The 18,065-nt window shown below is 39.5% G+C and overlaps 1 protein-coding gene across 1 annotated transcript in view; it reads left to right on the top strand.

Moving 5' to 3' along the window:
* The first annotated feature begins 675 nt into the window (after window positions 1-675).
* LOC126248166 (cyclic AMP-dependent transcription factor ATF-2) overlaps window positions 676-18,065 on the top strand; it is a 209,106-nt gene continuing 191,716 nt past the window's right edge. The window contains exons 1-2 of the mRNA XM_049948924.1: window positions 676-1,035; window positions 13,599-13,692. Of these exons, the coding sequence (XP_049804881.1) occupies window positions 982-1,035; window positions 13,599-13,692 (148 nt within the window). The 5' untranslated portion in view covers window positions 676-981. The remainder of the gene's footprint in view (window positions 1,036-13,598; window positions 13,693-18,065) is intronic.

The following is an 18,065-nucleotide window of genomic DNA, read 5'->3' on the forward strand; positions in this document are numbered from 1 at the left end:
GCCAGTTTAGGTAAATGTTTTGCACTAATACTTTCATTAACCGAGACTGTAGCAGTTTCCGTGTTTTGTACGACACTCTTGCACCCACTTGCAGTGTCTTCCAGCCTCAAAGTATCCTCAAGCGAATAGTTTTGCGATATGGAAGTCTTATTACACATGTTTGACATGTTATTTCTGCAGACGACGACTTACTATATATGAAATGATGTACGCTCATTACTTGTAATCAGCTTCACCGGACACGAACGCTATTCCGGGAATAATTAACTGGGGAATGAAACGGCGTCGTGCAACGCGCACTCGAAGTTAACCCGTGGTTAGCCTATTCCTCGGTTAGCAAACCCTGGATTTGTCACGAGATTGTACAACCGGCCCTTTAATAACTAAATAACCAATACTGATTTCAAACCTTTCTCAATTAAATGAACTATCTAGTCAATCGATTCTCGGTCCTGTAAACTGGTCATTACGAAATCGACCATTGGAGCTTTTTGAGCTTTATGTATAAGGGAAATTATTTGAAGTAAATAAAAATATAAATGACATACAGACGTATAGAATTTCTGGGTTATATCTGTTTTGGTGCTATTGTAGTCATAAAGGCTCAGCTCGAAATCGACCGCTTCGATGTGCATATAGTTTACCTTTGGTGAGATACTGTAGCACCAAAACAAATCGAAGTGCTATTCAAGCGACGAAGTTGACAGATGAAGTAGTAAACTAGTTTCTGTGTTTGTTGCTGTGTTTATAGGCTCGAGGTTTGATGATTGGCTGTAAACATGAAGTCATTATTCATAAGAACGTATTACAGTGATGCTACAGCCAATCACATGCTCGAATACAGTACTGGAGAGATATGAGAGCTAGCGAAAAATATTGTGTAAATCTAAATACTGATCGAAATGGTGCCAAAAAGAGAGATTTCGAAATTAGCAGTTTTGCGTTGCAGTAACGTGTTATGTGTTTTGTGATATTTTAACCATGATGGAAGAAAGTGAGAAGCCGTTTGCCTGCTCAGCAGAAGGCTGCTTAATGGTATGTGTCTATGCGTTAAAATCTATTCTCTCGTTCTGTGTATTCCAAATAGGCTGTATTATTTGTTGTTAGCAATCCTGCCCCAGCCCTCCTGGATGATATTGAAGTATCACTGTATATGTCAGGAAGGCTAGACTAAGTTATATACCTACGTTTATCATAATGTTTCAACCAATGATTGGTGTTCATTATCCCTCCAGAAACGTAGTTTTACAGAACAAGTTTCAGTACAGTTCCTCGCCATATAGATCCAGAATTTATCTAAATTCAGGGAGCAGAAATGTTATACTTGGTGTAGATTTTATTGAAACACCTATTAAGGTGACATCTAATTGTGCATAACGTTTCACCGGAATGTTTCAGATTGACTACATAATGTTAAGGTAGAAGTTTCGGAATTAGATTTTAAACTGTAAGACATTTCCAGGGGCAGATGTGGACTCTGATCACAATTTATTGGGTGTGAACTGTAGATTAATACTGAAGAATGGCCAAACAGATAGGAAATTAAGGAGATGTGACCTGGATTAGTTGAAGGAACCAGAGATTGTTGAGCGTTTCAAAGAAAGCATTGGACAACTGTTGACTTTAACAGGGGAAAGGAATACAGTAAACAACGAATGTGTAGCTTTGAGAGATGAAATAGTGAAGACAAGGTGTGGTACAAATTCTTGCGTAACAGGAGATATTGAAGTTAATTTATCAAGGGAGAAAGTATAACAAAGTAGCAAATAAAGCAGGCAGAAGGGAATCCAAATGACTAAAATATGAAGTTGACAGGAAATGCAAAATGGCTGAGCAGGAATGTCTAAAGAGAAATGTAATGTTTTAGACTCGAATTTCTGTAGGGGAAAGATGGATACCCCCACAGGAAAATTAAAGAGGCCTTTGGAGAAAAGAGAAGCAACTGAATGAATATCAAGATCTCATATGGAAAACCAATCCTAAGCACTGAGGGGAAAGCTGAAAACTGAAGGGAATGTATAGAGGGCCTATTTGAGGGAGATGAACCTGATGGCAATATTATAGAAATGGAAAAATATGAGAGGGTAAATATGATTTTGGGAAAAGACAGAGCACTGAAAGGCAAAAAACCCTCAGAATTCTAGACAAATGTAATAATTCCAAAGCAAGCAGGGGCTTACAGATGTGAATATTACCAAACTATCAGTTTAATAAGTCATGGTTGCAAAATACTACCTAAAAAACTTATTTGTAGAAGAATGAGAAAACTGGTAGAGGCTGACCATGGGGATGATCAGTTTGGATTTCAAAGAAATGTAGGAACACGCGAGGCAATACTGTCCCTACGACTTATCTTAGAAGATAGGCTAAGGAAAGGCAAACCTACATTTATAGCATTTGTAAACTTAGAGGAAGCTTTTGACAATGTTGACTGGATTACTTTCTTTGAAACTCTAAAGGTAGTAGTGGCAAAATACACGGAGCAAAAGGCTATTTACAACATATATACAGACACCAGATGGTAGGTATAAGGGTCAAATTGTATGAAATGGAAGCAGTAATTGAGAAGTTAGTGAGACAGTGTTGTAGCCTATCTCTAGTTGTGTTCAATTTGTACACTCAGCAAGCACTAAAGAAAGGAGAAATTGTTTCAGAATGAGACAAATTCGCCAACATCAAACGTAGATTTAAGTGTTGGGAAGTCTTTACTGAAAGTATTTCTATGGATTGCAATCGTATGTGGAAGTGACATGTGGACTATAAACAGTTTAAACAAGAAGATAATAATGTGGTACTGCAGAAGAATGCTGAAGATTAGATAGTTAGATCACAAACTAATGAGGAGGTACTGAATAGATTTAGGGACAAAAGGAATTTGTGACAAAACCTGAGTAGAAGAAAGGATCAGTTTATGTGACACCTTCTGAGACATCAAGGGGTCGCCAGCTTAGTATTGGAGGGAAGTGTAGAGGTCTGAATAATTGAGGAAGACCAAGAGATGAATACAGTAAGGTTATTCATAAGCATGTAAGTTGTACATAATTATTTTGAGATCAAGGGGCTTGCACAGGATGTATTTCGAAAACATCGATCGTGTGAAACTTAACTCGCACTTTTTCTCACATGACATATTGAAATCTTTGGATTGGAAAGTCAAGTGGATGGACTGTTTCTTTGTTTCCGAAAATCATTTGACTCGGTACCACACTCATGCTTATTGTTAAAACTTTGCTCATATGGGGTGTCCAGAAATTTGTGATTGGATTGAGGTCTTTCTGGTAGAGAGGGCGCAATATGTTATCTTGAATGTAAAGTCATCATCAGATGTAAAAGTAACTTCAGGTGTGCCACGTGAAGTGTGTTGGGACCCATGCTGTTCATGTTGTATAATCATGACTTTGCAGAAGATATTAATAGCAACCTCAGAATTTTTGCAAACGATACAGTTATGTGTAATCAAGTACTGTCTGAAAGAAGCTGCATAAATATTCAATCAGATCTTGATAAGATTTGAAAATGATGCAAAGATTGTCAACTTGCTTTAAATGTTCAAAAATGTAAAATTGTGCACTTCAGAAAATGGAAAAAAAAAGTATCTGATGACTATAACATCAGTGAATCAGTGATGGAATCGGCCAACTTGTGCAAATACCTGGATGTAACACTTTGTAGGGATATGAAATGGAATGATCACATAGGCTCAGTCATCTTCCTTGGGTATAGCAAATGGTAGACTTCGATTTATTGGTAGAATGCTGGGTAAATGCAATCAGTCTACAACAAAAATTGATTACAAATCACTTGTACAACCAGCTCAAGTGTGTGGACCAAATAGGACTAACAGAGGATATTGAATGTACACAGAAAAGAGCAGCACAGATGTTCGCAGGTTTTTTTGATCCTTGGTAGAGTGTCACAGAGAAATTGAACTGTCAGATTGTTGAATATAGGCATAAACTGTCCCTATGAAGTCTACTAACAAAGTTTCAAGAACCGGCTTTAAATGATGACTCTAGAAATATACTACAGCCCCCTATGTATCACTCACTTAGGGATTGTGAGGATAAGATAGAATAATTACTGCACATTAGAGGCATTTAAACAATCATTCTTTCTGTGCTTCATAAGTGAATGGGATGGGCAGAAGCCCAAATACCTGGTACAATAGGAAGTATCCTCTGCCATGCATTTCACAGTGGTTGGCAGAGTTCAGATGTAGAGAGACTAGCATGATGAGCTGCATTAGTTCAGTCTTAAGGCAAGACCACAACTACTACTACAACAATGTTTAATGAAGTGGTATATGTTTGTGTTAAAAAGCTAACTCATTTCAAGACAAACTGCTGTATAGTAGCTAATAGCCATAATCATGTATATTGTTTCTGGCCTTTTCTAATATCCAAAAGTTAAGTATGCCCTTTGATAAAGAAAACTGCCAGCCTAAGTTCACAGAAAATGTGTCTGAGAGTTACTGTATATGACATGTTAACAACTATTTTGGTTGTTGTCTGTTTTACTTTAACATTAAGCAAATCAATTAATATTGCCACATTTTCTGACATTCAGTGAAGAAAAATATGTTCTAACTGAGAGAAATGATCTGCAGTTTTCTATTTAGATTTAGTTGTTAGTATGACTCTGCTTCATCTAATGTATGATCATTAATCAGCTGTGTGCAGGCTTCATTTCAACAAGTTGGTAATACATACATTTACATCATTATTCTCTTATAAGCTTTGTAATTTATAACATGAAATTGTTTGATAGAGGATCTCAGAACATACAACCCAGGCAAATAGTCTTTATGTTTAGATATATCCCTAACAATTGTGTAAATAACGAATATACTGACATAATCAACACGGTTCATTTTCACCAAGCTTTCACACAAACGACTATCAACAACAACCAGGAGCTTTTTACAGACAATATTATATTGTTTACAGTAGGCTAATGTCTCCAGTCCATTAACTGATTCAGACAGTTACAACTGGGAAGAGCAGGGTTCATTACCCACCTAATAATTTAGGTATCCTTTGGTTTCTCTAGATCATATAATGAAAAGACAGGGGTGGTTCATTTGAAAAGCTCGTAGCCATTCTTGGGTCCAATTTGGCTTGAGATCTTGCCATAATGACCATGCCAGCCAGAGATTAATCTTCGTTCTTTAGTTCCATTTAGTTGTGATATGTGTGTATGTCTGGTAGCTCTACAGCTGATGAGTAGAACGGAAAACAAAGTATGAACATGTGAAGGTAATTATTCAGTTCTTTATGGGAGGCAGGCACGGCTGCAAAATACTGACACGAATTCCTTACAGACGAATGGAAAAACTGGTAGAACCCGACCTCGGGGAAGATCAGTTTGGATTCCGTAGAAATATTGGAACACGTGAGGCAATAGTGACCCTACGACTTATCTTAGAAGAAAGATTAAGGAAAGGCAAATCTTTGTTTCCAGCATTTGCAGACTTAGAGAAAGCTTTTGACGACATTGACTGGAATACTCTCTTTCAAATTCTGAAGGTGGCAGGGGTAAAATACAGGGAGCGAAAGGCTATCTACAATTTGTACAGAAACCAGATGGCAAATATGAGTCGAGGGGCGTGAAAGGGAAGCAGTGGTTGGGAAGGGAGTGAGACAGGGTTGTAACCAATCCCCGATGTTATTCAATCTGTATATTGAGGAAGCAGTAAAGGAAACAAAAGAAAAATTCGGAGTAGGAATTAAAATCCATGGAGAAGAAATAAAAACTTTGAGGTTCGCCGATGACATTGTAATTCTGTCAGAGACAGCAAAGGATCTCAAAGAGCAGCTGAACGGAATGGACAGTGTCTTGAAAGGAGGATATAAGATGAACATCAACAAAAGCAAAACAAGGATAATGGAATGTAGTCGAATTAAATCGGGTGAAGCTGCGGGAATTAGATTAGGAAATGAGACGCTTAACGTACTAAATGAGTTTTGCTATTTGGGGAGCAAAATAAATGATGATGGTCGAAGTAGAGAGAATATAAAATGTAGACTGGCAATAGCAAGGAAAGCATTTCTGAAGAAGAGAAATTTGTTAACTTCGAGTATAGATTTAAGTGTCAGGAAGTCGTTTCTGAAAGTATTTGTATGGAGTGTACCCTTGTATGGAAGTGAAACGTTAATGATAAATAGTTTAGACAAGAAGAGAATAGAAGCTTTTGAAATGTGGTGCTACAGAAGAATGCTGAAGATTAAATGGGTAGATCACATAACTAATGAGGAGGTACTGAAAAGACTTGGGGAGAAGAGTAGTTTGTGGTACAACTTGACTAGAAGAAGGGATCGGTTGGTAGGGCATTATCTCAGACATCAAAGGATCACCAATTTAGTATTGGAGGGCAGCGTGGAGGGTAAAAATCGTAGAGGGAGACCAAGAGATGAATATACTAAACAGATTCTGAAGGATGTATGTTGCAGTAGGTAGTGGGAGATGAAGAAGCTTGCACAGGATAGAGTAGCATGGAGAACTGCATCAAACCAGTCTCTGGACTGAAGACCACAACAAACAACATGGGAAGTGAAAATTTAATTGTGATGAGTTACTGGAATTCCCTAGTAAGAAAATTAGGGGAGAGAAAAAATAGTAGGAGAACATGGGCTGGGGAAAAGAAGTGAAAGGGGAAGCCACTTGGTAGAATTTTCCACAGAGCACAATTTAAGCATTTCAAACAACTGGGTTAAGAATCGTGAAAGAAGGAGACACCAAAGGAAAGAAAAAGACACCAAAAACTTTCAGATATTTATGTAGGTCCCTGTAATGGTAAGATATTTAGAAACCAGATTTTAAAGTGTAAAACATTTAAAAACGCAGACTAGTACTGTCACTACAATTTAGTGGTTATGTTCTGCAGTTTAAAAATGAAGAAATTGCAGGAGGTTTGGATATTAGGGTTAATGAATGAATAAATCTAAAGAACCAGAGGTTGTTAAAAGTATCAAGGTAGCATTAGGGAACAATTGACTGATAAAGGAGAAAGGAATACAATAAAATATGAATGAATAGCTTTGATTGACGATATAGTGAAGGCAGCCACATGTTGTGATGGTAACAATGCCACATGTAGAGGCCCCTGGTCTGAGAAGCCAGGACTCCAGTGAACTTCATGTGTTTATGGCACACATGACAATGAACATACTCGGCAGTTGCAAAAATTTGATGATAGTCACCATGTCTTCCCCCAATGCAGCCGGCAATGAATGTCTAGTAAATTTTTCTGTCATGTCCATTGCTTAAAAAGAAAAAACACACACAAACACAATTACATTTTGGACCATAATAAATGCACAACACCAACAAAACCATACACGAACATGAAAGAATAAACATCAGTACATCAAATCAATATAACCCACTAGCAGAGTGGCACACTATTGCAAACACAACTTAACCCAATGATCGCACAAAGTCAAGTGACTCATTATCATACATTTTACAGACAACTTCAGACATGAACATCCAGACAAGAGAACACCACCAAATACTACATCACATCATCTACAGATGTGAGCAGACTCAAAAACACTGCATCACCGTGACATCACGCAACTCACTTACATCACAGGTCAAAGTAGACACTTCCCTTGCTTGATGATCACAGAGGCAAAAAGACAAAGCCCAGTAGAAATCTGTCGACAACACAAGAGATAGTGAATGTAATTGATGAAAGTAGAAAATATGAAATTGCAACAAATGAAGCAGGTGAAAGAAAATATCAATGTATAAAAAATGAGATTCACAGAAAGAGTAAAATGACTAAGCAGGAATGGGTCAAGAATAAGTGCATGACTGTAGACTTGTGTATAAGTAGGAGAAAAATAGGTGATGCTTACAGGAAATAAGAGACACCTATGAAGAAAAGAGGACACGCTGTATGAATATAGAGAGTGCTGATGGCAAGCCTATATGAAACAAAGAAGGGAAAGTTGAAAGAGGGAAGAAATTTGTAGAAGGGATATACAAGGGAAATGAAGAGAGTATTATAGAGAGTGAAGAAGAAATAGAGGAAGTTGACATGAGAGATCTGAAACTATGAGAGCAATTTTGTGGAGTACTGAAAAACCTTTGTCATAACACTGCACCTGGTGTGGACATTATTTCCTCAGAACTGTTGGGACTGATGGCCTTTGTAGTCTGGTCTCTTCAACCCCCACAAACCAACCAACCAGAACTGATGAGATCACTGTGAGAACCAACCGTGACACCAGACACCTCATTCCACCCAAGCTGTGCTTACTTCTGTTGGGCAATTCCTTCTATTCTGTTGGGTATATTCACAGAAACTCGTAAAATTAATATTTCACTGAAATACGATAATCACTTTTTATGTCATCTCAGTGTACATTTGGTTCTGCATTATTACTCTGATATTCACACTTAAGTGTTTGGTGGAAGGTTTGAGAACCATTTTGACTATTTCCCTACCAGTCCAATCTCAGATAGCTTGTGGGGAAAATGAACACTTAAATCTATTAATCTGTTCTGTTTTCTCATGTTTGATGAAAATGGTCGTTTCTCCCATATAGACAAGAATTGAAAAAATATTTTGGGATTTGGAGGAGTAAGTTTGTGAGTGAAATTTTGCAGAAAGATCTCACCACGCGAAGGGGGGGGGGGGGGGGAACCTTCATTTTAATGTTTGCCAACTTGCCTATCATATTTATGACACCCTCTCCCCTATTTCATGATAATACAAAATGAGCTACCCTTCTATGAATCTTATGTGCACACAGGTGCAATCTTTTGTGTAGAATTCTTCACTCTGTGGTTCTAGTTGGAATCCCTAATTCATGAGATATGTGTCAAACAGGTTTGGAAGGGTTTTGTAAGAACACCTGTTGAACAGCTCAGGCACTTTGTTCATTGCCTGAAGGCTGCACTGTGTGTGGAAGATCCAAACATTGTTGATCTGTTTGAACTTTGTACCACACCTCAGGGGAATACAGAAGTGTCCGATTCCACCCGTCTGCTTTGACCCACGACGTCATCAGTATGATGGAAATGGCTATTCTAAGTGTCTCCAATATGGCGCCTATGATATCACTGTATACACACAGCAACAAACACCTAAATACGTATAAATAAGACAATAACATCTCCCTCCAAAAATACAATCAAACTAATGGGACAACCACGGGTAATTGGGGGGGTTTTAGGGAGGGGACAAGCTAAATATAACAGTAAACAAAACACCATGATCCCAAAATATGCTGCTATAAAAGTTTTCATAAATTACCAGATGAAAAAAATGTCTGACAGGCAGCAGTAATAGTTTCAAAAACAAATTGAAATCATACTTTCTTGAAAACTCCTTCTATACCATAGATGAATTCTTGAATATGAGTAAATAAATCTGGAGATATGCATTTTGTGCCATTTAAGGGAATGGGATATATAGTAGAAATATTGAGGTATAACACTATAATGTAAACATAAAAAAAAGAAAAAAAAACTGTTTCCTGTGCACATTTCTTGTGCATTTGACACGTTCCACATCATAATGGTTTTCCGTGCTATTGATCAATGGAACACGTAACTAAGTAACAGAAGATGAACAAAAAAATAATTACAAAATCTGCGGGAATCGGACACTTCCCTTGACCTATATAGGTCAACGGTAGCTGACGATACCAAAACACCAACGCCAACAGCAAAAACTATGGAAATTGGAATCAGCCATTTTCCTTGACCACAGCTGATGGTACCAAAACACCTATACCTACTTATAAAAATACAAAAATTGGAATCGATCATTTCCGTTGACCTATATAGATCAACTATAACTACTGATATGGAAAAACCAACACCTACAGCTATGAAAAACAGAACCACAACACCTCAAAAATTAAAAACTCAAACATCCCTACGTAAATTAAAACACATTCAATACATAATAAATGCACAAAACATTACAACTCGAGAAAAATAGACCCAAAAAAACAATTGCTTACCAACAACAAATTTTGGCTTGCCACCCTAAAAAAAAACACACACACACACACACACACACACACACACACACACACACACACACACACACACACACACACACATATGCAGATCCCACCAAATAACAAGACGACATCTACAAACACAACCAACTCAAACTCCGCGCCGTAATGACGTCACACACAACAACACCCTTACGACATTGGTCGAAGCAAATGTGTGGAATCGGACGCTTCCATTGGCCCCACCATGGTACTCCTGTCAAGTGCTTCTCTTCCATATTGTCTTTGAAAATTGTGCTGCACAGGAACGTAAGATTTTGTCTCGTTGTGACACCACAGAAAACACAGCACCTTCTTCTCACAAGACGCCATATTAAAACAGCAGCGATTGTAATGCTCTCTACTTAGTTTCTACCTGCAAGAAAGATATGCAAACAAACGATAATTTATTATTTCATTTGGCACAAATGACAAATTTGTAAGTGCTATAGTTTGTTTAAAAATAAATATTTTTAATTGTACACAGATTTCAGGCCTACTCTATATATCTACCACAAGAAATATGGGTCTGTTTTTATTATTAGGGCCTGTGCCACATGAACAGTGTCATACTTTATTTCAGGAAACCATCTGTTCATTAGTCTACCTGAATGAAGATTACTTTGTGCAGTAGGATGTTTCAGCAAGACATAATAGTTCTGAATGTAACATTGTTGAGAACTGTGGTTTGGCCAATGAGGAAGTGTTTAGTAACTGCTCATATCTTCAGATTTGATTCAGATAGATTGTTATCTAGTTGTGTATGGCACAAAGACATATTGTCTAGTTGCCAGGAGAGATGTGGTTTTCATGGCCTGTGGGCCCATCCCAAGAGAAATTTTAGCTTCTGTTTGTTGAACATTGTGTGTATGTGTGCCCACACAAAAAGTGTCTTTTGTGCATGGATGATGAATCTATGGTGATGGAAAAATCCTGTTCCTAGTGATCTTAACCTCCCCCCCCCCCCCTTTTGTCCTGTTGTTAAATAGCATCAGACTAGAACATCTGAATCACATGTGAGTACCATTTTTAGTGCCTTGAAATGAGGAATATCCCCCTGAAACTATTTCTTATCACTCCCAAAATCCACAAACTTAAAAAAATATATTAAAAAATGTGAGAAGTATAGATTTGCTACTCACAACATAAAGGAGGGGTTGAGCTGCAGACAGGCATAATGAACAGATGCTAAACACTTAAGCTTTTGTACTTGTGTGTGTGTGTGTGTGTGTGAGAGAGAGAGAGAGAGAGAGAGAGAGAGAGATTTTGAAGGGAGGATCTTTTTGGCCGAAATGTTTAGCAGTCTTTTCATTGTACCTGTCTGCAACTTAATCTGTCCCCTATGTGTTGAGTAGCAGTCTATCCTTTTTATATTGTTGTTATTCCATCCTGGACTCTCCATTTTTTGAAAACTTTATATTCTAGTCATATTCCACTTCTGCCATAACCTCCCTGTCACATATATCATTCATGTAAAAGACTTGACATATAACAGTTAACATTCATTGATCACAATATCCTATTTGCAGTCCATCTTTTTATGTGGGAATGACAGTCAACCAACTGTTAACTTATTATAATGACTACCCCCAGACTTTACCCAAGGGGCAGCTTGACTACTCAGTGACAGGGAATGGACTACCTCAGCAACTGCTTCACAACTTGTGCTATCTGAATCCCTCCATCCGCTCTCACTTCCTCCAACAACATTCCAACCTCTTCATCTCATAGTAGTACTTGCACCCTACATTCTCAGTTATCTGTTGAAAGTATTCCAATGTCTGACTTCCTCTACAGTTTTTATCCTCTACAGCTTCCTCTAGCACCATTGAAACTGTTCTCTGATGACTGAACACACATCCTGTCACCATGTCCCTTCTTTTTGTCAGTGTTTTCCACATATCCTTTCTTCACCGGTTCTGTGGATAAACACCTCATCCCTTACCTTATCAGTCCACCTGCTTCTCAACATTTGTCTATAACACCATGCCTCAGTTGATTTGATTGTCTTCTTTCCAAGTTCCCCACAGTCCATGGAGCACTACCATTACCATTCATTGCTGTGCCCTAAGCATACATTCTCAGACATTTCTTCTTCAGATTATGCTACAGATAACATTTTATATCACAGGCAATCTGTTTTATGTCATACGGAAGCCTTCACTCTTACAAATAAAAATGTTTTGAACTAAACATTGACATTTGGCTGAGATGCGATTATTGCCACTAGAGCCCATATAGATTTATGTTTTTTCTGTATGTTTATCAATAATACTGTTAGTTTGAAATTGGAATTGGTATTTTATTGGAGACTAACATAAAACTTCATGTTTACGGGCAAAGCTTCACCAGTAAGTTGATATAATGCTCTCTTCTTGAATTATAGCTTAGTGAAATTACTGATTCAATTTTTTACCTCTGTTGGTGAAGATAGTTGGATTCTCATATGCTGTATCACTTAGCAGTGGAACAGAACATGAAAAGATTCATAGCAGCATGTAGTGTTATCACATAGGGATTGCTAAAAAGGTCTTCCTCGATCTTTTTAACTTGCTATTATTTCAAGTGAAAAATTTTTCTCAGCCAAACATTAGACTTCAGACTTTTACTGTACAGCTGGAAAAATGGTTTAAACCTGAACATGTCACCTCTGTTTTTCTCTCTCCCAAAGACGTGGGCTTCATGAAAACATCCCAAATAAGTGCACATGGCCATTTAGTATGTCTCTTGTTCAACTTATAGTGTATGTTCATTGCTGATCAGAAATTCAAAATTTAGATACTTCTCATTCATTAAGAGCCATGTCTTAACAGCTGTGTGTGTGTGTGTGTGTGTGTGTGTGTGTGTGTGTGTGTGTGTGTGTGTGTGTGTGTTTGTGTGTGTGTGTTTTAGTTACTATTAGTTATGCGAGATAAATGGTATTGTATGTTTCTGTAAATAAATTAAAGTTTCACATCTGCTACATCTGTGTACACACTCTGCAAGCTGCCATATGGTGTGTGGCAGAGGGTACCTTGTACACTACTTTTGAGAACAATGTAACTATTAATGTTGAGAATTAGTAAATAAAACAGCTAATTTTTTCTCTTCTTTGTTAGTGCACAGTTGTCAAATATTACAAAACAATTTCCAATGTTCATTCCATGATTCAAATGATTTCTTGGTCTACCTTTCCATATCAAAATTTATGTGCTTCTTTCACACTGAAAATGCAGTGTTTCGTTAAAGCCGATAGAACTACACTAGTAGATCAGTTATTATTAACAAATTTTTTAATTGTTATTATTTGGCCAGTGTAATGTTGAGAATCTATGTAGGAGCCTCCAGGTATCACTTCATCTGATAATACTAGTAGTAGTGTTGGAGGAATAGTATATGATGTCATAGCAGTTTGTTATTTTGAAACTGTAATTAACAATGTTGCAGCTCTCTTATCTCTTCTAAAATTTTTCATAAAATAATACAATGACTGCAGGTGTTGCATTGGATACTGTCATGTTATATAAAATTAAGAATTTAAAAAATGCCCACAATCAAACTTTAAAAATATTTGTAACTAAATATCCACTTTGTTTACAGCGTTTCACTAATGAAGATCATTTGACTGTACATAAAAAGAAACATGATATGGTTCTAAACTTGGGAAGCGCACAAAAATCAAATCTTTTCAGTGGTAAGTATTAAGTGCTAGTCCCTCTATCAGTTTATATTTGTAACTGTTGAACAAAGTGAGATTTAAAAGTTTTCATAGTTACCTTGTATATATGTGGCTATTAGGTTCATTTGAACATAATGGCTTGCTGACAACTTTAGGAATGCTATCCATGTGCTTTTTTCTCAGAAATTGTAATGTAAATTATTATAGAGAACATTAGTTTCATTAACCTGAAGTCATAAACCAAACCCATTGGTGTTCGAAAGTCAGATGTCCATATTGTTCAAGTGGAAATGACATGATAGTAGAAACACTTCCTGTAGTCAGCAGAATTTGTCCATGCTCCTTTAGAAGTATGTAAATTTGAACTGTTCTATATGTTTGATCTGTTACCTATAATTGTACTAGTTGTGTGGTGTATATTGTTATATAAACTGAAAGCAATTTAAGCTTATGTTTTCAGAAAGCAATTTAAGCTTATGTTTTCAAACAGTGGAAAGTCCAGATTGGAAAAGCGGCAATATTATGGAAAGGATAGAGTCCAACTCACTGTAAAGATGACATGTTAAGCTACAGACAGCAACAACAAAAAGATTGTCACACATTGAACTTTTAGCCAAAGCCTTCTACACGCCTTAGGCACACATGACCACTATCTCCGGTTGCTCTTGCCAGACTGCAAACTGCGCAACAGTCATGTTGAACTAAGGAGCAATCCAGAGTGGGACAATGAAGGGGGAGGGATAGCAAGATAAGGGTGGAGGGAGAGAAGAATGCTGCCTGGTGGAGTGTGCAGGGACTAGATGGCAGCAGGACAAGTGTCCCAGGTGCTGCATTGGGAGCCTATGGGGGAGGGAGGTGGGGGAAATACAGAGCAAAAAAGGAGAGGAGCAGAGGAGGGGGAAAGACTGGTGGGTGCATTGGCAGAGAGGGGTGCACAATGAAGGTGAGAGGATGTGAATTCAGAGGAGATGATAGGACAGAGGGGGCAGAAACTGTTCGGTGGAGGGAGTGGAGATGGTCTTTGATTGTCTGTCATCATGCATTGAAGTGAGGGACTTCCTGCCCAAGATCCTTCCTACCCCTCCTAAAATGGTGTTCTGTCGCCCACCCTGCATCCGCAACATCCTAGTCCATCCCTATGCCACTCCCAGTTCCAACCCCTTCTCACAGGGATCATATCCCTGTGGAAGGCACAGATGCCATACCTTCCCAATCCATCCATCCAGCACTTGCTGTTCCAATCCTGTCATAGGCTTATCCTACCACATCAGAGGTTGGGCCATCTGTGAAAGCAGCCATGTCATGCATCAGTTCTGCTGCAGTCGTTGGTGTGACTACCAACTAGCTGTCCAACAGGATGAATGGCCACTGCCAAACTGTGACCAAGAGCAAAATCAAGTACCCTGTGCACAGTATGCAGCTGAACATAACATGCTTGATTTCAATGGCTACATCACAACCCAGGCTATATGGATCCTCCCCTCCATCAATAGCTCTTCCGAAATGTGAAGAAGGGAGTTATCCTTACAACACATTCACTGCTCCCAAAATTATCCCGGCCTCAACATATGGTAACCTACTGTCCCCACACCCCCCCACCCAACACATATCACCCCCTCTTGCCTATCACCTGCTCCCACTTCACATCCCCTTACCCCCATTGTGTGCTACTCCCTGCCAATGCACCCAATCGTCCTCCCTCTTCTCTGCTCCTCTCCTTTTCAGTGACACCCATTGATAGATCATCTCATTGCCTTTAAAAGGCTCCATTCCCAGATGCACCACCTGATAAAATGATGGAAACAAGAATAGTGGAAACAGTATGTTTCAACCATCAGACCACATACCTATCCTTCGCAGGTTTGGGCTAAGATCAGACATCTGTACAGATACCAGACATCTGTAGGTGTACCTAGTATTAACTTGAATGGTACTGTCTACACAGACCCAGGTGCTGTCTCCGAACATTTTGCTCTACATTATGCTCGACCCTCAGCTTCCAAGAATCATCAACCCACTTTTCGTGTTCTTAAACAGTGATTGGAGTGAAGCAATTCTGTTATACTACACACCACCTGAAGCCATATAATGCTCCATTCAGTGAATGGGGAATCTGATACAGCCTCAGAGCCGGACCGCATCCACAACCAAATGGTCAATGGATTGCCAGTGTCATATCCTCGTCATTTATAACTGCATGCATAGTGAGGGCGAGTTCCCATCACAATGGTGAAAAGGTATCATTGTCCCAGTGCTGAAACTGGTTAAGCACCCTTCAGATATGGATAGTTATTACCTAATAAGTCTCACTAATGTTCTGTTCAGTTTGCTTGAATGCATGGTGAGCCAGTGGCTGTGTTATCTCTTTGAGTCTCGGGGTCTTGTGGCTCCATCTCAGGGTGGTTTTCACCAAGGTTGTTCCACTGCTGATAATATGGTTTACCTGGAGCCTGCCATCCTAACAGCTTGTGCATGGCACCAACACCATATAACCATCTTCTTTGACCTTGAAAAGGCTTATGACACCACATGGTGACACCACATCCTTGCTACCTTACACGAGTGGGTTCTCTGGGGTCTTCTCCCTGTCGCACAGTACACTCCGGGTTCGACTTCTCACAGTACCCCCCGCCCCATATCCCCATATCCAAGAGAATGGGGTCCTGCAGGGCTCTGTACTTAGTGTCCCTTTCTTTCCAGTAGCCATCAACAGTCTAGCAGCAGCTTTATGCTGACAACTTTTACCTCTACTATTGCTGCTCTAGTGTGGGTGTTGCTGAACGTTGGCTGCAGGGCACCATATGAAAGGTGGAGCCATGACCCCTCACCCATGGCTTTCGGTTTTCAACCATAAAGACTTGTGACATGCACTTCTGTCAATGTTGTATCACTCACTCACAACCAGAACGTTACCTCAATGACCAACTACTCATTGTGGTGGAGACTTATTGCTTTGTAGGCTTGGTCTTTGATTCTTGGTTGACGTGGATTCCCCAACTTTGCTAGCTTTAGCAAAAATGCTGGTTGCACTTCAATACACTTCGCTCCCTGAACAGCATCAGCTGGTGTGCAGATCGCACTACCCTTCTGCAGCTTAACAAATTCCTGATACCATCCCGTCTTGATTATGGGAGTCTGGCATACGGATTGGCATTGCCCTCAGCATTGCTAATACTGGATCTGGTACAGCACTATTGGGTTCGACTTTTGACAGGTACCTGTTGAACTATTCCTTTGAACAGCTTACTCATGTAGGCTGGGGTCCCTCCATAGTGGATCAGGCATCAAATACAGGTTGTCAGTTGTGCTACCCATGTTTGCAGCTCCCCTAAGCATCAGAACTGCTGTCTCCTCTTTCCAAACACAGAAATCCATCTCTCACAATGGTGGCCCAGATCAAGGATTACAATTGCAACCCGCATCCTGTTCATCCTCTCTGATCTCCAGTTGTTTCCTCTTCCACCTCTCCTCCTGGCCCACTCATGTGCACCTATATTGTGCATCCCTTGGCCACAGCGTTGTCGTGACCTATTACAAGGTCTTAAAGACTGAGTCCCTCCTGAGGCCCTCTGCCACCAATGTTTCTCCATCCTTGGCACATCCCGGGGTTCAGAAGTAGTCTTATGTTGATGGTTTAATGTTGACTGGACATGTGGGCTTTGTTTATAGTCAACCAGGACCAACTGAACTGCATTCTTTGTCGTATAGCTGTAGTGTTTTCATTGCCTAGTTGGTAGCCATCCCTCATGCTCTTGAGCATATCCGTTCTTGCATGGGTGGGTCCTTTCTCAATTGCAGTGATTCCTTCAGGAGTTTCCAAGCTTTTGACCAGTGTTACCCTTGCCTTTCCTTGGTCATTGCTATCCAGGAGTCCCTGTTTTTGCCCTCAAACAATGTGGCTGCTCAGTGATCTTTGTCTGGATCCCGGCTGATGTCAGGATTCTGGGGAATGAACTTGCTGATCGTCTGGCCAAGTTGGCCACCAGTAAACTGACTCTTGAGATCAGTATTCTGGAAACAGACCTCCAATCAGTATTACGCTGTCCACTCCCCACCTCCCTCTCCCTATCCAACAGCCTCCCAATACTGCACCTGGCAGCCTTGTCCTACTGCAGGCTCTGTCAGATAGTGCTCTTCTCTCCCCCAGTCATACCATGCCATCCTTCCCACTTCCCCGCTCCACTCAAGGTTGCTGATTTCAGTAAATGTGACAAGTTTCATTCAGGCCGAAGTGGCCGGAGGTATCTGTCACATGTACTTGCTTGTGTGAATGTGTGTGTGTTTTCTTTTTTGAAGAAGGCTTTGGCCAAAAGGTCAGTGTGTAACAGTGTTTTCATTGTGCCTATCTGCAGATCAGTGTGTCATCTTTACGGTGAGTAGAAATCTAT

The sequence above is a fragment of the Schistocerca nitens genome, chromosome 3 (assembly GCF_023898315.1).
Source record: "Schistocerca nitens isolate TAMUIC-IGC-003100 chromosome 3, iqSchNite1.1, whole genome shotgun sequence".
Taxonomy (NCBI): domain Eukaryota; kingdom Metazoa; phylum Arthropoda; class Insecta; order Orthoptera; family Acrididae; genus Schistocerca; species Schistocerca nitens.